The following is a 20,141-nucleotide window of genomic DNA, read 5'->3' on the forward strand; positions in this document are numbered from 1 at the left end:
ACTGAGTGTGTTAGCAGTATTATTTACTAAAATAGGCGAGGTTTGTTGAAAATTTCAGCTTGAACTGAGCATGTATTTATAACAGATATTTATGTAGATATGTTGACCAGACTGGCATTTAGAAAAGAGTTTATCACCAGAAAGGAATGTGGGGGTCATGTGTTTCCAGGTGGCATTTGAATTGTAAGGTGAGAAATAAGCAGCAGTTCCAGCATGAGATCTGGAGGGCTGGGCCGAGGGATGTGGAGTCATCCTTGATCTATATTGAGGCTCCAGAGGGACTGTAAAATGGGGGTTGAACACTAATTATTAGATGTCGCAAAACAATTTATTAGTGACTGAGGAACTACCCCAGAGAAGACCAGTTTCAGAAAATACAAGTTTCTAGGTAGACATGCCAGACTGAACACAGGTGTTGACTTCCATTCCAGTCAAATCTTACAGACATCAAAATTCATGAGGTATGAAGAAGAGAAAAGTACTAATGAGCAAGAAAAATAAAAGTAATAAAGACCAGAAATAGGTGGAGAAAGCTAGAAGGACTGGAAACGTTCTAATCCATGACACCAACAAGAAAGCGAATGTTCATGCCAATAAACCCCAGGTATAGAAATGGCAAGACTTAGCCGAACGGTGTCTCACATCTGTAATCCTAGCTACTCAGGAGGCTGAGATCTGAGGATCGCAGTTCAAAGCCAGTCCAGGCACTAAAGTCCATGAGACTCTTATCTTCAATTAACCACTAGAAAAGGGGAGTGGAGCTGTGGCTCAAGGAGTAAGGGTAGCCTTATCAGGGATAAGGCCCAGGCCGGAGTTCAAGCCTCATGGCCCAAAAATAAATAAATAAAAGAAATTGCAAGAGCTATTTATATGACCACAGATCCTTCCTTCTACTTGGCCCGAGGCCACCAGTTGTTGAGTCAGAACAGGTAAGAACTTGGGCATGAGGCATGGCTGAGTGCCACTACAAGTAGAGGGACTGAGTCACTGTCTGCACTTGTGTGGAAGCTCAGTCCTGTTTCTCCCTCACCCATAGGTTTTGAGAGAACTGCTCTGAAGCAAGTGGCCTGCAAAAGCCAGGCATGACGTATAACGAATCCCAGCACTCAGGAAACAGTGGGGGAGGGGGGGCGCGGGCGTGGAGCACGCACCCACACACATGCACATACTCCTTGTGGATGTTATGAGTTGAGTAGGCCTGGCAATCGGGGACCCTACACACCTTATTTACCCCAGCATTTCTGATGTCTGGAAAGGTAGACACAACTTTGCTGAGATAACCAATTGCCTTATACAAATATAAGCTACAAAATCAGAGAATAAGCTAGTGGGTGGCAGTCTGAGACAATGAAAGGGACGAAGCCCATCTACATGGGGAAGTCTGGCCAGGATCTCATTAGAGATCCAGATTGTTTATTTGCATGATTAATAATCACATTTCCAGAGGTGCTCCAAGCGCCTGGGAATAACATAATTTTCAGTGAAAACAGAAACTACTCTGGAAAGAAGACCACCTCTTTGGTCAGGCTGCTCAGATGTCCACCATGTCCAGCAGCGCAGAAAGGTGGAGCTCAGAGGCGGCCTCTTCTCCCCTTGAGCTCTGGAGCAGCCTGTCCAGGTGCTTCAGCCGCTCCGTCAGAGAGGTGCTCCTGGACTCTGACAACTGCAAAGCTTCCCCTGTCCTGGCAGCCTATTTGAATAAAAAAGAAACCAGCAGGTAAGTTGTCTTTACCAGAGTTATGTAACTATAACCCATTTGTACTCATCTTCCTAACAAGAAACCAAGACTAGTTAGAGGATGCAATTAAACTAAGACCTCCACTCTGTGAAAGGTCTAGATCTGACTCATACAACCAGCGGGGCTTGTTGGGCAGGCAGATTCGGACATCCACCTATTTCAATACTTACATGGCCCTATAAACCTATCAACACAGACTGTAACTGCTTTACCAGATTCTCATTTTTGTGGGGTTCTTTTTTTTTCACTTTCATGCAATGCTACCATGAACACTTTTTTTTTTGTAAATTAAAGTTTGTGAACATTTGACAATTTCTTTAGGAAATGAATCTTTTTTAAGTATTTGTCAACCTTATAAAAAATATGTTTTCTTAGTTTGCCTTCCTCTTCGAATGAAGGGCTTCTCAAAGTTGCTACAGAAACATGCTTTTCCTTCTCTGGCAGCACGTATCTGTGATTAAAGCACTTCTCACCCTGGAGCCACAGAGCAAAGGACAGTGATGGCTTTGGAAGCAACATCAGGCCAAGCATGGTAGCATACATGTGTAACCCCAGTCTTAGGAGGCTGAGGCAGCCTAGCTACTTAGACCCAATCTCCAAAAACAAAGGGCTGTGTGTATCCCTCAGTTGTAGAGTGCTCTACCTGCTGAGCATGAGAGGCCCAAGTTGATCCCCAGCACCGTGAAAAAAGAAAACTGACCTTGACAAGATGGGTGACCTGGAGCTAGGCTTTTGACTCCTATGAGTTTACCTTAGTCCACTCCTATCATTCATTAATATTCCTGAAAGCAAGTCTGGATGATGCAAGAGGTTCAGAAAGGATGTGTTCCAAAAAGAAAACCTGCTGTTACCATCTCTGTTATATTCTCAGTGCCCTTCCTACACCTTGGTATAAGGTTACAGGTTTTATTCAGTGCTGTGTTTCTGTTTCATTCTTCACTTACTTTGCAAGCAGAAATTTGGAATTGGTGGGGTCTCTACAAGACTGGCTTAATAAAAAACTGATTGTTAACTTTGCCTTTGCTAATGACAGATTTACGCTGCTGTTCTCACCTGTGGACCTGTTACTGCAGATGCTCTCACTACGGACTCTACAGTACGAGGAAGAGATACTAGTGTCTGAGGAAGGTAGAGGGGAAGGGAAGCAGAGTCCGTGAACGTTCCTGAGTCTTGAGACAACCACTGCTGCAGCTGATCCTCAAACCTGAAACAGAATGTGATCGAGAATTCAGAAACATGTGAGCACCAGGAAGCACCATGAGTGCATATTCCCCCTTGCTGCCTGCATAGGAATACTCTTTACCAAGACAAAGACACGACTAGGTTACGGCGTCAATATGAAGCAGAAATGTACTTTAAAAAAAAACTGGTATCTAGGGGCCAGGAGTGTGGACTAGTAGTAGTGCTTGCCTAGCATGCATGAAGACCCAGGTTCAATTCTTCAGTACCATATACATAGAAAAAGCCAGAAGTGGTGGTGTGGCCCAAGTGGTAGAACTCTAGCCTTGAAAAAGCCCAAGGACAGTGCTCAGGCCCTGAGTTCAAGCCCCAGAACTGCACCCCCCCAAAAAAAATTATATCTAGGGACAGGGAGCATGGCCTAGTGGCAGAGTGCTTGCCTAGCATGCATGAAGCTCTGAGTTCGATTCCTTGGTACCACATACACAGAAAAAACCGGAAGTGGTGCTGTGGTGTGCTTGCCTTGAGAAAAAAAAAAAATTTGTATCTAAGCCAGGTTCTGGTGGCTCATGTCTATAATCCAGCTCCTCAGGAGGCTGAAATCTGAGGATCATAGTTCAAAGCCAGCGTGGTTCAAAGCCAGCCCAGGTGGGAAGGTCCATGAGTCTATTATCTCCAATTAACCACCAGAAAACCAGAAGTAGTGTGGTGACTCAAAGTGGTAGAGCACTAGCCTTGAGCTGGAGAGCTCAGGGACAGCGCCTAGGCCCAGAGTTCAAGTCCTGTGATCAACCAAAAAAAAAATCCCATCTATTTAATTATAAATCTAACATATTTAATGAGAAATGCAGCATGAATCCCCAATCCCCAAATCATAGCTTCTATGTGTTTATCAACATTACTTAGTTATTCTCTCAGCTGGCTTTAACTTTCTTTGTTCTGTACTTGTGGTGCTGGCCCCACAGTCACTGAGCTTGCTTGCTTGGCTGGCATTCTGCCATGTGAGCCATGCTATAGACAGGCATTTTGCTGGTTAATTGGAGATACATTCTTGAGATCTTTTCTGACTGATTTCAAATCTCAATCTTTGAGGTCTCAGCCTCCTGAGTAGCTGGATTTCAGACATGAGCTAGGATCATAGGTATTGAAGCTGTAGCTCATAAAATCTCTTCATGGATTATAAAAATGCGTGGGTTACTGCTTCTAGTGTAATTAATTTTAAAAGACTACTTTTAAAAACCAACCACTGGGGCCGGGAGTTTGGCCTAGTGGTAGAGTGCTTGCCTAGCATGCATGAAGACCCGGGTTCAATTCCTCGGTACCACATATATAGAAAAAAGTAAAAAATGGTACTGAGGCTCAACTGGTAGAGCTCAGGCCCTGAGCTCAAGCCCAGGGTTGGCAAAAAAAAAAAAAAAAAAAAAAAAAGAAATACCATCTTAAGTTAAGCATGATGACACATATGCAGTTTCTGGGGAGGCTGATAGGAAGATGGCTTGAGGCCAATCTGGGTAACATGGAGACCCCATCTCAAAAGAAAACACAAACACACGCTCAAGCTAGCAGGGTATATCTCACAGGAAGAGAACTCTTCCCTCATCAAAAGCCACTTAAGGGGCCAGGTCCCAGTGGCTCATACCTATAATCCTAGCTACTCAGAAAGCCAAGATCTGAGTATTTTGGTTCAAAGCCAGGTCGGGGTAGAAAAGTTCATACTTTCTTTACCACTTAACCACCAAAAAGCCAGAAGTGGAGCTGTGGTTCAATTGGTAAAGTGATAGCATTGAACAAAGAAGCTCAGGGACAGCACTCAGGCTCTGTGTTCAAGCCCTACAAACTGTAGAAAAAACAAACATCAAACAAACATACACATCCCTTAACCAGGCTTGGGAGCATATAGGCCTACAATCCCAGCTACTTGGGAGGCAGTGTAGTGCCAATCTGGACAAAAAGTTAGCCCTATTTTACCTACATAAGCCAGACTGGCAGCATATGCTTGCAATCCAAGGGACATAAAAACAGGCAGAAGGACTGCAGTCTGAGGTCAACCACAGGCTAAAACTAAAAAACGAACTGGGAATGTGGCTTAGTGGTAGAGTGCTTGCCTTTCATGCATGAAGCCCTGGGTTCAATTTTTCAGGACCACATACATGGAAAAAAAACAGGAATGGTGGCTCAAGTGGTAAAGTGCCAGCCCTGAGTAAAGACAGTGGCTAGGTCCTGAGTTCAAGCCCCAGGACTGCCCCCCCCATTAAAAAATAACCAAAGCAAAAGAAGGCTGGGAATGTAACAAAAGTACCCATCTAACCAGCTCAAGACTAAGTTCAAAGCCCTAGCACTGCCAATAAATAACAAAGAAAACAATGCTTAAATAATACAGATATAAGTAAACCTACCTTTGGAAATAATTAGTTCATTAACTCTTGCAACATGTATTTATCAAGTAGCCACCAAATAAGGCACCATTCTAAGGATTAGAATACAACACTGAAACTAAACTGATGAGTCCCTACCCAAAGCCACTTAACACTTCAGTGAGGTAAGGCAAAGAATGTATAACAATGTAAACAGTCTGAGGATAAGAAAGATAACAAAGAGGGGCTGAAGTTTGCCCCTCTCGGTAGAGTGCTTGCCCAGCATACACAAAGACACAGAAAAAGCCAGAAGTGGCACTGTGGCTTCAGTGGTAGAGGCTTTAGCCTTGAGAAAGCCCAAGGACAATACTGAGGCCTAGAACTCAAGCCTAGGACTGTCCAAAAAAAAAAAAAGACAATACAGAGAGAGAAACAGAGGGTGTGGGCAAACAAGGAGAGCTTAACACAGAAGCAGATGTTTGAGCAAAATGTCTTTGGAGTCAGTACTTGGGGGTCACAAGTCTCAGGCAAGAACTGCTACCAACAGAGAAGAGTTCTAAAGAAGAGTCTGGTTGAGGGCGTGCAAAAGGTGTGCGTGAGAGGAAGGGAAGTGAGGCAGAAAGGAAGACCGGCAGCAGCACCTGCCTGCCCAGGATGGGACAGTCCACTAAAGCCTCAGGCCTCCCCAGGCAAAAAACCGGGTGGCCGCCAGCACTCAACATCTGGTGAGTGGACTTAGAGTCACATGTTTTTCATCACAAAACTTACACAGGTGCTCAGTAATAAAAAACTAACAGTCAATTTCAAAAATAACCTAAAGTAAGGCCTCTCTTCCTCCAAAAGCCCCCCCCACACACACTTTTTTTTTGTCGTGAGACTTGAACTCTGGGCCTGGGCGCTGTCCCTGAGCTCTTCAGCTCAAGGCTATCACCCTACTCCTTGAGGCACAGCACCACTTCTGGTTTTCTAGTGGTTAACTAGAGATAAGAGTCTCACAGACTTTAGTGCCCAGGCTGGATTTGAACTGCAATCCTCAGATCTCAGCCTCCTGAGTAGCTAGGATGACAGGCGTGAGCCACCGTACCCGGCTAATGGTCTATATAGTATTTAACGTTGCCCCTTAAAAAAGAAAAAAAGGAAGCCTCACCACTCTATCCTTTGCAAACACCTTGCCCTTCTCCCAGCAGCCAGTCTCCCACCCTTACAGAAGTGGGTGAACACACACACACAAGGAAGAATGCACTTTACCTCTTGCTCTCCTCTTTCTCCAGCAGCAGACCGCTCGACAGGCACTGTATGAGGAGCTCCTCGGCAGGGGCTCCTCGAGTCAGATTCTCTGCACTAGGCCTCCCCTCTGGGCCACACTCTGCACTTCTCTTCCCTTCCTGGTGCAGTTGAAGCAACGGAGTAGGAAAATTGCTTGCAGAAGGGTGAAAAGACTTTATCCCTAAACTGTAAAAATACGTGATGAAGTGCTAATGATCAGGTCAGAAAAGAGAAGTTCTGCAGTCTCATGAAGCCCTGGGACACGGCTACACATGACTCTTCACCCTGGGGATACCCACCTCTCATACCTGGGTATTTTCCTGGGATGGGCGGGCCCTGATCTGCATGTGGGCTTTCCTCAAGTAAAGGAATACAACCCTCACTGTGGTGATATTCTTAGCGCTTAAATCCATCTGGAAGTAATGTGTGCAGATGGTGGGGGAGAGAGAAGGTGATATATTTTTTCTAAACAGATGTCAGTGTATGTCCTCTCTTAACTAATTTTACATGACACGATTGTTACATACAGTTCTATTTTTGGACTTTACATTCTGTTCTAGTTTCCTCCAGCATCACCACATAATTTTAACCAGTTTATAGCATGTTTTGATACCAGGTCAGGCAGATCTTTTTCTTGAAATTACTGCAGTTTCTCCAGCCAGTACCAGGGAGGAAACCCTACTGGATTTTATTAGAAATGTCTTAAGAAAGCAAAGCAATGGCACAAATAGTTTACCTTCAGCAACAAAAGGGAAGCAAGAGCACCAGGCCCTGAGTTTAAGACCCAGTACTGTCCCAAAACCCCCCAAAGACTTGACTTTTTATGGTTTGAGAACTGACATATCTACTTTATTATGTCTCTCCATGGACAAAACTCGCCTGTCCCTACTTAACTCAGTGTCCTTTCCCTGTGCAGGGTCCTAAGAGGGATTCAAATTCTCTAATTAGTTCATACCCACATTATGGATTTGTAAAGGTTTTTTTTGTTGTTGTTTTTTTGTGCTGGGCCTAGGGCTTGGCACTGTCCCTTAGCTTCTTTGCTCAAGGCAAATGCTCTATCACTTAGGCCTCTACTTCCACTTCTGGCTTTTGGTGGTTAAATGGAAGTAAGAGCCTCCTGGTCTGGCTTCAAACTGGGATCATCAGATCTCAGCCTCTAGAGTACATTGTGAAAAATTTTTGTAGGTTGTAAATTCATTTATTCATTTACAACCTGTTGGGAGGTAGAATCACTGTCCTTTGATCTGCATCAGATAACCACACAAAGAAGTGAGCTGTCATGTGTAGCCCCATACCTAGGAACTTCTGAAGCTACATTGTCTGTATTGTGAACTCTGATCTCTTTGCTTAATTGTGTTATGGCCTTGTCCTGCTTAACTGATCTGACATTTACCAAATGAATATAACCCCTGGCAGTTCCCTGGTTTCAAGAAAGTATATAAGCCTTGATTTGGAAATAAACGGGGCTGCAGTCTTGAGCTCACAGCCTTCTTGTGCTGCTGACTTGGGCTGTAGTCCTCCCAAACCCCATCTGTTTGTCTCTCTTCTATTTTTTCCTAGTCCCTGCCCTCTATTTTCAGGAATCCAGGTTCCCTGCCCGCTGGCCCCGGCAACAACTTATCTGGTTACCTTGCTGAATTCTAGGTAGTCCTGAGGGTTTAGCTATGAACTGGTGGCTGAATTATCTAGAAATGACAAATCTTTCATATTTATGCTGATCCAGCTCATGTGCTGACACTGATCAAGACTTTCAGGGTGACAGGCAGAGTGGTGACAACATGGGCACATATGCTGATTCTGACTTCAGTATTTGTTTCACCAATAAGCATTACTTTATTTTTTTGTTTTTTTCTTTTTTCGGTAGTTTTAGGTGATGGCCTTACCATATTTAAAAAGTTCATTTTTACCCAAACTTGACAATAAACTTTATCAGGAATGCATGTTAAGCAAAGCACCTTAATCCCAACTAAAACAGTCATTTACACTGCAGTAGTAGACATAAATTATACGAGTAAGTACCTACTGTTAGTACTGTTTTGTTTGGGTTTCTTTTCTTTGTTGGTCATGGGGCTTGAACTCAGGGCTTAGGCACTGTCCTTGAGCTTGTTCACTCAAGGCTAGCATTCTACCATTTTGAGCCAGAGCACCATTTCCAGTTTGGTGGTGGTGAATTAGCAGTAAGAGTCTCATAGATTTTCCTGCCCAGGCTGACTTCAAACCAGGATCCTCACATCTCAGCCTTCTGTGTAGCTAGGATTACAGGCATGAGTCACTGGGACCAGACATAGTTTGCATTTCTTTTGGCCCTACCCGAAACTGGATTTAAGGCCTTGTGCTCTACCATGTGAACCATAACTCCAATCAGTTGATACTGTTCATTTTGGAAGAAAGAAAGTATTTAGGTGTTGCAATGCAGTATGTGCTATCAAAACTTAACTGAAATGCCAGTTCTACCAACCCAGTTTCTAAGTTAGATAAAAAGCCAGCTTTTTTTCTGCCTTCTTCAGTTACTGTCATCTGACAAATGAAGATATACTTACTGTCTTCATACTAAAAGTTTTTGTTTTGTTGGTTGTTGAGCTCAAACTTGGCCTAGGCACTGTCCCTGAGCTCTTTTGCTCAAGGCTAGCAGTCTATCACTTTGAGCCAGACAGCACCACTTCCAGTTTTTGAGTGATTAATTTTAGGTAAGAGTTTCATGGAGACTTTTCTGCCCCAGCTGGCTTCGAACTGTGATCCCCAGATCTCAGCCTCCTGAGTAGCTAGGATTATAGGCATGAGTTACTGATACCTAGTTATAACAGTTTCTATGCTATGGAAATAATCTGTGCCTTGACAGTTTGTCTAAACTGGCCTAGAACTGGACTCAGTTGCCAGGTGTTAAATTTCATTTTTTTTTTTTTTTTTGGCCAGTCCTGGGCTTGAGCTCAGGGCCTGAGCACTGTCCTTGGACTTTTCTCAAGGCTCTACCACTTGAGCCTCAGCACTACTTCCAGCTTTTTTCTATGTATGCAGTACCAAGGAATTGAACCCAGGTCTTTGTGCATGTTAGGCAAGCACTCTACCACTAGGCCAAATTCCTGGCCCTTAAGTTTCACTCTTTACTTCTGGATGAGAACATGGCTGAAGGCAGACAGCCATAGAAATCAACACACAGGGACCTCACCTTCGCTGACTCAGCTGCAGCTCCTTCTGCGTCTGTACTCTGGCTTGTTCCCATGACAAAGGAACAGCAAATTTTTTCAAATCGTTTTTAAAAAAATATACACATATCTGACCATCTTCACTCAGTGCCTCTGAAAAAAAAAATACAAAAACATATTTTAGAAACTCATAAGGGTAACAGGTGATCACTTGATATTTTTTCCACTACCTTAAGAACAAGTTTGCTACATAACATCACTCCCATTCTTGAGCTAGTCATGTGCTTTCCAGTGGCCCTGGTCATTTATGGTGCACACAGACTTACACCCAGACGCTAGCGGTCCAGAATGACAGTTCTCTTTCAGGGGCAACGCAGGAGCCCTGTTTCAGAGAGGGGAGTTCAGGCTCTCCGGGAAGTGCACTGGCAATCCCACTGTTTATAAGTACCTGGAAGTCACTTGTGTTAAAGGGGAGAGGTCCTGTGCTCAAATGGGATCAGGGAGTTTTATGAATAGCTACCTGCCATGACGGGGAGCCGAGGCGGTGTCCAGTCCCTCAGTTTGTGATTGATGCACAGGGCAATGAGGTCATCCCAGGGTACCTCAGCAACCGAAGGCCCGGCCTCCGTCCGCGGGGAGAGGCTCTTGCTCTTCCACCTGCGGTAGGTCTTGTGGAGCAGGTTCTCCACCTGGGACTGGAGGACCGGCCGTGCCCGCTGGGAGCTGGGGATCTGGGCAGCATACTGGATGACCATGGAGCACACAGGGAGCCAGGGAGCTGTGGAGGGAAAGGGGCCCCATGGTTACAGCTCTCCAAAACACCAACAAACAATGTTTATTCATCTCATCTCCCTTGGTCCTTCTGAGGCAGGACCTTCCTCTGCCTCTCTAGGGCTGGGATTACAGATTATGAACCACCATGCCCAGCCGAAAATGATCTCGGCGCTCTGGGAATGTGTGGCTGGGAAGCCTACTCTCAGATGTGCATAAGACTTAAAACTTTATAACAACTGGAGCCACAGCTGCGAGGGAAGCGCAGAGCCCATCCCCAGGCCCAGGGGAGCACACACAGGCACCCGTCCCAGCTCGACAGGGCAGAAATGGTAATACAAGCAGCTAGGAAAGTGTAGGGGTCTTGGCTGAAGGTGCCAAAAGACTGTGCTGAATGGCTCACTCCCCTGAGGGTCCTGCAGCCACAGCTTCACGGGGTGCCTAAAGACCAGAGGGAGCATGCAGACTGAGGCACAAGCGGCAGGCAAGTGGCCAGTGGGCTTGTTCCACCCCTCGGACACACTAAGCCTTAGCCTCACAGCTGGGAATCTGCAATCTGACAGCACTGTCCAGGCACAGTGGACAACCCAGAACCAAGAGCCAGGCTCAGGGTAAGACTACGTGGACTCATTCTTCCTGCACCAGCCCATCTGCTCTGGTAGCCAGAACTTATCAAGCAGGTCTAGGTAAGTGCACACTAAGGTGGACTGTGGGCCTTACACTGGAGCCCATGACCCACTATCCTTTCACTACAGAAAACAAGAGGCTTGGCTCTGGCTAAGCCCTCTTCTCTGTGCATAGTACCATCACATACCTCCTGGGGGAGGAAGATCCATCTGAGGAAGCTGGAACCCAAGCACAGCCTGTTTTAGCCAAGCCAGGTGCTCCAGGGAGTTCCAGTGCAGGTGAGGAAGCAGGCGACTGCCTCCTGCCTCAGCAAACTCAGTGACTGGCCAGGACAGATTACAGAGCTGTTCAGAGGACACCACGGAGGCCAGGAACTGCAGGACACTATTGAAGAGCTCAACAATGGCGCCAGGCTCCTGTGAAGCCAGGCCGCCCAGACGCCTTTCTTTTCTGTCATGGAAAAAACGGCCACTAAACTCGCGACCAAGTCCGTCCTCAACATACTGGATAAGGGTCTGGCAGCAAAGGTCAAGGGCATGAGGGCAGCGGGAGACCAGCCACTGCACTGCATGAGTAACCTAAGAACAAAGACCATCAATAGAGAAATGATAAACCATCACACTGAATTTCAAAGGCATGTGTTTCCTTCCATGGAAGGGGGTGACACTGTTTGACAAGAAATGTACTCACTACCTTACACATTTAACTGTAACCCCTTTTGTACATCACCCTGACAAGAAAATAAAATTAAAAGGGAAAAAAAAAGCATGTTTTTTTGTTTCAGGGCCTTACGCTTGTTGAGCAGGTAAGTCTACACTTGAGCCACATCCTTTTGGCTTTCAGTATTGTTTTGAATTAGTGTTGCACATATGCACAATGCAGCCTGGATAGTGATCCTCCTGTTTACACTTCCCTAGTAGCTGAATGGCAGCCACGTGACACCACACTCAGCTCCAAAAAGCTTCCTCAAAGAAGCTGCCATGCTTCCCAAGGCTTCCTGCATGAGTTGCCACCAAAGCACAAGGTTCTCAGTCAAAACAGGAAAGGGGGGGGGGGGGGGCCGGATTTTGGCCTAGTGGTTAAAGTGCTTGCCTAGCATGCATGAAGACCTGGGTTCGATTCCTTGGCACCACATACATAGAAAAAAGCCGGAAGTGGTGCTGAAGCTCAAGTGGTAGAGCTCTAGCCTTGAGAAAGTCCAAGGACAGTGCTCAGGCCCTGAGCTCAGGCCCAGGACTGGTAAAAAAAAAAAAAAAAAACAGGAAAGGGTACAAAGCTCTCTGTGGTTGACCTTTTTTTTTTTTTTTTTTTTTTTTGGCCAGTCCTGGGCTTGAGCTCAGGGCCTGAGCACTGTCCTTGGACTTTCTCAAGGCTAGATAGAGCTCTACCACTTGAGCCTCAGCACCACTTCTGGCTTTTTTCTATGTATGTGGTACCGAGGAATCGAACCCGGGTCTTCATGCATGCTAGGCAAGCACTTTAACCACTAGGCCAAACTCCCAGCCCTCTGTGGTTGACCTTTGTTGAACCCTAGAGACAGATCTGGCAGGGTCCCAAGATGGGGATTACCTGAACCTCAGCCAACTGAAGAGCAGGCCTGCAGAATCCCTCGGGAGGGACCCAGGCCATCTCATCACCCACAGGAGCAGACTCATCTTCCCAGCCTTAACAGTGTGGCTTCTCTCCATGCCAGGAAACTCCACACCCCCTGTTTTCCTAGCTTCCTGTAATCACGGGACTTCACCTGAGAATGCTCAGTCAGGCCAAGCCCACTACCACTGAACCACGCCCCCAGTCTTGGCAGTCACTTCTTTACATACTTGAAGGACGACAACTATCCAAGAGAGGTAATCTAACCAAATCTGACATTTAGAGATAAAAATAGTCATATTTTAAATTTATAAAAATAAGATGAGCCGGGCGCAATGGCTCACTGTCATCCTAGCTACTCAGGAGGCCGAGATCTGAGGATCAAGGTTCAAAGCCAGCCCAGACACAAAAAGGACTCTTATCTCCAATTAACCTCTAGAAAATGGGAAGTGGGGCTTGGCTCCAGGATAGAGTGGTGGCCTTGAGCTGAAGAGCTCAGGGACAGCGCCCAGGCTGAGTTCAAGCCCCATGACCACCCCCCCACACCCACCAAAAAAAGATGAAACTAGGTAGTAATGGCTCATATTTCTAAAGAAACTGAGATCTGAGGATCGTGGATCAAAGCCAGCCTGGCAGGAAAGTCCATGAAGCTCCTACCTCTAATTAACCAGCAAAATGCTGGAAGTAGAGGTATTGCTCAAGTGGCCTTACAGCCTTGAACAAAAAAGATTCAGGGACAAGGCCCAAGTTCAAGGACAGTGCCCAAGTTCAAGCCCCAGAACCAGCACATGTAATAATACAAAATTAAAAAAACTAAAAAATTTACACAACTATTTGTTGTTGACAAATTTATAGCAATTTTTATCTTTTATTTTGGTGTGCTTCTAAAATCTGAAAATAATCTGTACATTGGGCCGGGAATGTGAACTAGTGGTAGAGTGTTTGTCTAGCATGCATGAAGTCCTGGGTTTGATTCTTCAGTATCACATACACATACATACCACACACCACTTCTGGCTAGTATTGCTGTGGCTCAAGTGATAGAGCACTAGCCTTGAAAACACTCAAGAACAGTGCCCGGGCCCTGAGTTCAAACCCCAAGACTGGCACAAAAAAGAAAAAAAGGAAATTATCTGTATAAATTGCAAAAGTAAAATTGAGAGCGCTATGGGCCAGGAGCGTGGCCAAGAGGTAGAGTGCTTGCCTAACATGCAGGAAGCCTAGGGTTCAATTCCCTGGTACCACATACACAGGAAAAGCCGGAAGTGGTGCTGTGGCCCAAGTGTTGGAATGCTAGCCTTGAGAAAGCCCGGGGACAGTGCTCTGGCCCTGAGTGCAAGCCCAGGACTGGGGGAGGGGGGAATTGAGAGCACTAACTGTTCAAAATTCAGTGTAGACCAGAAGGGAAAAAGCGAAATTATTTTATATGATACCTTTTTAACAATCAGGATTCCTTACCTTCACAGTACCTTGTAAATCATTAACAGAATCGGGGATCTCAACAACAATATAATCTGAAATCAGTTTAGCTGAAACCAAATCCTGTAGCATCAAACCTTTAAAAAGAAACAGTGTGGTCGCAGCATCCCCAGCAGTACTCCCTGCCTGACCCGCCCTGCTGTGACAGTCTCACAGCTCCCCCACCGCCAGCCCCAGGCTCTTTCCCAGACCCCAGTCCACCCACTGAGTAAACATCGCCACCTCTTCACTCACCATCTTCCACTTCCTTCCCAACAGCATGCCATCTAGAACTAGGCACAAGAACCACCAGTGGGAGTGCAGGGTGGAAGGGCTTGGCCTGCAGGAGCTGCTTCAGCTGCAGCAAGGCGGACAGCCGGTACACATCCTCTTCTACTACGTCTTCATTCTTCACTTTGGGGGGAAGCAGCAGCATGAGTCCACTGGCTCCCAGCAGGTCTTTCTGGGTCTCCACAGCATCCAGGGCACCATCACTCAGAGCACCATGGGCCACCTGCAACACCCCCAGCCATAGGCATGAGCAAGGATGCGCTGGTCTGTCCCAGCACAAAAGCAGCCAAAGCACTTCATCCTAGGCTAGCTCAAGGCTAGCCCTCCACCATTTAAGCCACACCTCCTAGGTAGCTTCTTGCTGCAGACCCTCATGGACTTTCTTGCCCAGGCTGGCTTCCAATCCTCCTGGGATGGTAGGCATCCGAGGCTCATACCTATGATCCAAGCACCTCCGGAGGTTACGATCTGAGGATCTCAGTTTGCCGGCCAAGACAGATGAATCCTTGAGACGCTTGTTTTGTTTTGTTGGTTGTAGGGGCTTGAACTCTGGGCCTGGGCGTTATCTCCGAGCTCCTTAGATCAAGGCTACCACCCTACCCCTTAGGATACAGGGCCACTTCCGGTTTTCTAGTGGTTAAGTGAAGAGTCTCATAGACTTTTATACCTGGGATGGTTTTGAACCACCATCCTCAGATCTCAGTCTCCGAAACAGCTAGGATTACAGGCATGAGTCACCTTGCCAGTGACTCCTTGGGACTCTTTTCTCCAGTTAAACATTAAAAAAATAGAAGTAGAGGTGTGGCTCAAGTGGTAGAGCACCAGCTGTGAGTGAAAACAGAAACCAAGTGAGGGCATATAAATACAGGAAGAGGGGGGAAGGAGGGAGGGAGGGGAGGGGAGGAGAGGGGAGGAGAGACAAGGGTGGGCAGGGCAGGGCAGGGCAGGAGGTAAGGGAGAAAGAAGGAGAAAGGAATAGGGAGGGAAAAAGAGGAGAAAGAGATCAAACCCAGGGAACAACTATTTCTCATTATGTATCCGGTGTAACTATTCAACTTTTTATGTTCTTTTTTTATATATATTCATATATTTTTGTGGGTCATGGGGCTTGAACTATGGGCCTGGGCCCTGTCCGTGAGCTCTTCAGCTCAAGGCTACTGCCCTATCCCTGGGCCTGGGCATTCTCCCTGAGCTCTTTAGTTTAAGGCTATCACCCTACCCCTTGAGTCTCAGCCCCACTTCTCTTTCTCTAGTGATTAACTGGTGGTAAAAGTCTCTTGGTCTTTAGTCTTTAGTACTTAGGCTGGCTTTGAACCACTGATCGTCAGATCTCAGCCTCCTGAGTAGCTAGGATTACAGGTCTCAGCCACTGCAGCTACTCCAAAGCCAGCCCAGGCAGGAAGGTCTAGAAGACACACATCCAATTCACCACCAGAAAGTAGAGCGTGGGGCCCAACGGGTAGAGTACCTAGCCTTGAGCCAAAAGAGCTCAGGGACAGCACCCAAGCCTTAAGTTCAAGCCCCAGGACCAACAATAATAGCAGCAAAAATCACAAGTAGATCAATTTTCACAACACTTTACTACACGTATTCTTTTCCTGGGATTAGGGCTTTAACCATATTAAGTAAGTGTTGTCTGAGTTACATTCCCTAGTCCCTTGTTTCACAGGGAAATTGGATTAATTCAGGGAAATTGGATTAATTAAGCAATAATATGCCTCAATAAGTAACATGCTCCTGAAAAAATTTTAAGATGTACTAAAAAAGTACAAACAGTGTAAGTTCAGTTTAACCCACCAAAACAATGATCAAACTTTGGTTAGTCCTGAAGCAATACTCTCTATGAGCTGGATGACAGCTCTGAACTAATGCAGTGCTATTTCCAATAAATAAAAAGGGGGACAATGGTTTCATTTCCAAATACATATGATGAAAACTAAGATCTAAATAAAAATAGGTTCATATTAAACAAAACTTCTCAGGGAACCAATTAGGCTATATAAACACCTAGACAAGGCTGGGAGTTTGGCCTAGTAGTAGAGTGTTTGCCTAGCATGCACAAAGACCCAGGTTCCATTCCTGGATACCACATACACAGAAAAAGTCAGAAGTGGGGCCGGGAGTTTGGCCTAGTGGTAGAGTGCTTGCCTAGCATGCACGAAGATCAGGCGATTCCTCGGTACCCTACATACATATCAAAAAGCCAGAAGTGGTGCTGAGGTTCAAGTGGTAGAGCTCTAGCCTTGAGAAAGCCCAAGGGCAGTGCTCAGGTCCTGAGTTCAAGCCCCAGGACTAGCAAAAAAAAAATCGCCAGGCACAGTGGTTCACACCTGTAATCCTAGCTACTCAGAAGGCTGAGATCTGAGGATCAAGGTTCACAGCCAGCCTGGGCACAAAAGACCTTAAGACTCTTATCTCTAATTAATCACTAGAAAATGAGAAGTTGAGCTGTGGCTCTGGGAGTAGGGTGGTAGCCTTGATGTGAAAAGCTCAGGAACAATACCCAGGCCCACTCAGGAATACCCAGGCCCAGAGTTCAAGCCCCATGACCCCCCTACACGGAAGAAAAGTTGTAATTTAAAAAAGAAAGAAAGAAAGAAAGAAAGAAAGAAAGAAAGAAAGAAAGAAAGAAAGAGAGAAAGGAAGGAAGGAAGGAAGGAAGGAAGGAAGGAAGGAAGGAAGGAAGGAAGGAAGGGAGGGAGGGAGGGAGGGAGGGAGAGAGGGAGAGAGGGAGGGAAAAGAAAGAAAGAAAGAAAGAAAGAAAGAAAGAAAGAAAGAAAGAAAGAAAGAAAGAAAGAAAACCTGCCCAATATAGTGATATATGCATAGGATTAAACATTAAAATATTTTGTTAATACCTAATGTGTCAGGAAGCTAGTATTTTAAGAAGATAACAACAAACCATATGAAATCACACTGCTTCTCATCTCCTAGGATCTGAGTTACTAGTGATCCATGGAGTGATTCAGGGCTTCTGAATTATGTGTACAACATCATAGGTGAGGCTGAGGCCATGGTGAGTGGAACAGTGTTTGCCCAGTGTAACAGCCTTGGGTTCACTCCCTAGCACTGGAGCCTAGCTGGACTTGTACACTTGTCAGGATGGCTCGGAGTGGACTCTTAGAGGTCTGTGGCAGCCAGAGCTCATGGCTTGCCACGATTTGGATCCTGAGTGTTACACAATTGTTAGACTTGTTCTGCGGTTTGGCACTACCGGAGGTGGTCAAACAGAAGGTGTAGAGCCTAGCAGAGGTATTAGGCCATTAGAAATACGTTCTTCAAAGGGAATGTAGGACTCCAAATGCTTTCCCATCCTGGGTTTTATTTCTTAGCCAACACATGAGCAATTTTTCTCTGCCATGTGGTCCCAGCCATAATAGGCTGCTTTACAGATAGGGCAAAAGTGAGAGGGCTAGCTACAGACTAAAATGCCACAACTGGGAGTGAAAATTAACTTTTTTTTCTTCTTAGTTGGTCATCTCAGGTCTTTGTTACATTCATCTGACACTTTTCTCATCTGACAAACAGCCTGGGCTCGGGCTCTTGCCTCCTGAGGGGCTAGCTACAAGTAGAAGCATGAGCCACCAGCACCTGGGCAGCTCAACTCAGACCAAACAGGCAGCTGGAATTCTACTGAGATGTGAGAAGGACAGACACTATACTAGCTTCTGAGCCTGTCCTAGAGTGTTCTACAACAATGTTAGAAAAAAATAGTACTTGAAGAATCCTAATGATTTCTGAAGGGTAAATGACAAAATTCAAGTCAGGAAGTAAGGAAAGGCAGTGATTGTTATTCACCTTTACACACACGTTCACAGAGACTGTCTGCTCCCCTTTGCTGCTGAGTGCATTAACAATGGTGAGGGTCTGCATCTCACCAGCATTACGGCACGCATCACTCGCCAAGACATCGTCTCCCATGAACTTGACCTTTAGCCAGTTTGTTAGAATTCTGTAGATAAAAGGAAATAGCATTTTAAGAAGAATCAAATTCTAAGCCAGGTGCAGGTGGCTCACGCCTGTCATTCTAGCTCCTCAGGAGGCTGAGCTGAGGGTCAAGGCTCACAACCAGCCTGGGCTGGGTAGGAGGTCCACACCTGTCATCCTAGCTCCTCAGGAGGCTGAGCTCTGAGGATCAAGGTTCAAAGCCAGCCTGGGCAATACAAAGCCAGAGACTCTTATCTCCAATTAGCTTGGTTGAGGGTCTGGCCTAGTGGTAGTAGGGCCCCCATGACCCCTCCCCCACAAAAAAAAACCAGCCCAGACACCAAAGTCCATGAGACTCTTATCTCCAATTAACCACCAGAAAACTGGAAGTGATGCTATGACTCACATGTTAGAGCACTAGCCTTAGCTGAAGAGCTAAGGGACAACATCCAGGCCCAAATTTCAAGCCTCATGACCAACCAAAAAAAAAAAAAAAAAAAGACTGTGAAAGAGAAAATATTCTCAGATAACAAAAACATCATTACAGTTTAAAATACAGTTTTGGTTTGGTTTGGTTTTTGCTCAAGACTAGCATTCTACCACTTGAGCCACAGCACCACTTCCAACTTTTTTTTTTTTTGTAATTAGTAAAAGGGTTACATGATATTTGCCAGATAGAAGATGCATTAATTCACATACATTGATACCCTTTCACATGTCTTGGTACCCATTTCCCTCCCCCCCCAACACTTCCAACTTTTTGAGTATGTGTTACTGAGGAATCAAACCCAGGCCTTCATGCATACTAAGCAAGCACTCTACCACTAGACCATGCTCCCGGCCTAAAATACAGCTTTACAGAAGAAAATTTCCCATGCTGAAAATCTCAAGAATCCCAAGTGATATACATTAGCAAATCAAAAAGTAATGTTGAAGAAAAAAAAACCAATCAGCCAGGTACCAGAGGCTGATTCCTGTATCCCAGGACTTGGGAGGATCATGGTTCAAGGCCAGCCCAAGGAAGAAAAGTACAAAGACTCCATTTTCCATAGATGAAAATGGGTCTCAGAGCCTCAAACTAACTAACTTAAAGTTAGTTTAAACACCTAATTGGAGTAGGTGGACTGAGGCTCAGCTACACACACCCCCAGGTGGCAGTCAGACCCTGTCAACAAAGTAACCGGGAAAAACAGCTGAAGAACAAAGCAAGAGAACAACATGAAGGGCATTTACACAGGGGAAGCTGAAGTCAAACTACCCTTATTTGCAGACAACATAATCCGAGAACGTATCCAAGCTCACAGAGTGGATCAATTGCTTCTGTAAAATACCAGGATGCAAAATCAACCCATAAAAATCAACACATAAAAGAGAAGAAAATTAGGAAAATAATTCCATTTACTATAGCATCAAAAAAAAATTAGGAATAAACCTAACCAAAGAAGTAAAAGACCTCTAGAATGAAAACTATAAAAATGTGAAGAAAGAAATGGAAAACAACATCAGGAAAAAGAAAGACTCCCATGTTCAGGATAGGCGGAATCAATCTGGTGACAATGGCCATCCTGCCAAAGATGATCTGCAAATCTAATACAATCCCCACCAAATTCCCAATGATGTTTTTCACTGAGCTAGGCTCATGCCTGTAATCCTAGCTACTCAGGAGGATGAGATCCGAGAACTGTAATTTGAAGCTAGCCCGGACACCAAAATCCATGAGATTTGTCTCCAATTAACCACCAGAAAACTAGAAGTGACACTGTGGCTCAAAGTAATAGAGCACTCGCCTTAAGCTGA

The 20,141-nt window shown here is 45.5% G+C and overlaps 1 protein-coding gene across 1 annotated transcript in view; it reads right to left on the minus strand.

Annotated features, from left to right (window-relative positions):
* Positions 1-1,368: 1,368 nt before the first annotated feature.
* Mcm3ap (minichromosome maintenance complex component 3 associated protein) overlaps positions 1,369-20,141 on the minus strand; it is a 49,722-nt gene continuing 30,949 nt past the window's right edge. Inside the window, exons 21-29 of the mRNA XM_090350863.1 lie at positions 18,216-18,369; positions 14,382-14,640; positions 14,127-14,224; positions 11,266-11,656; positions 10,201-10,458; positions 9,704-9,833; positions 6,520-6,723; positions 2,792-2,942; positions 1,369-1,690 (exon numbers count right to left, since the gene is read on the minus strand). Of these exons, the coding sequence (XP_090206989.1) occupies positions 1,532-1,690; positions 2,792-2,942; positions 6,520-6,723; positions 9,704-9,833; positions 10,201-10,458; positions 11,266-11,656; positions 14,127-14,224; positions 14,382-14,640; positions 18,216-18,369 (1,804 nt within the window). The 3' untranslated portion in view covers positions 1,369-1,531. The remainder of the gene's footprint in view (positions 1,691-2,791; positions 2,943-6,519; positions 6,724-9,703; positions 9,834-10,200; positions 10,459-11,265; positions 11,657-14,126; positions 14,225-14,381; positions 14,641-18,215; positions 18,370-20,141) is intronic.

This window comes from Megascapheus bottae, chromosome 1 (assembly GCF_031878675.1).
Source record: "Megascapheus bottae isolate mThoBot1 chromosome 1, mThoBot2.hap1, whole genome shotgun sequence".
NCBI lineage: Eukaryota > Metazoa > Chordata > Mammalia > Rodentia > Geomyidae > Megascapheus > Megascapheus bottae.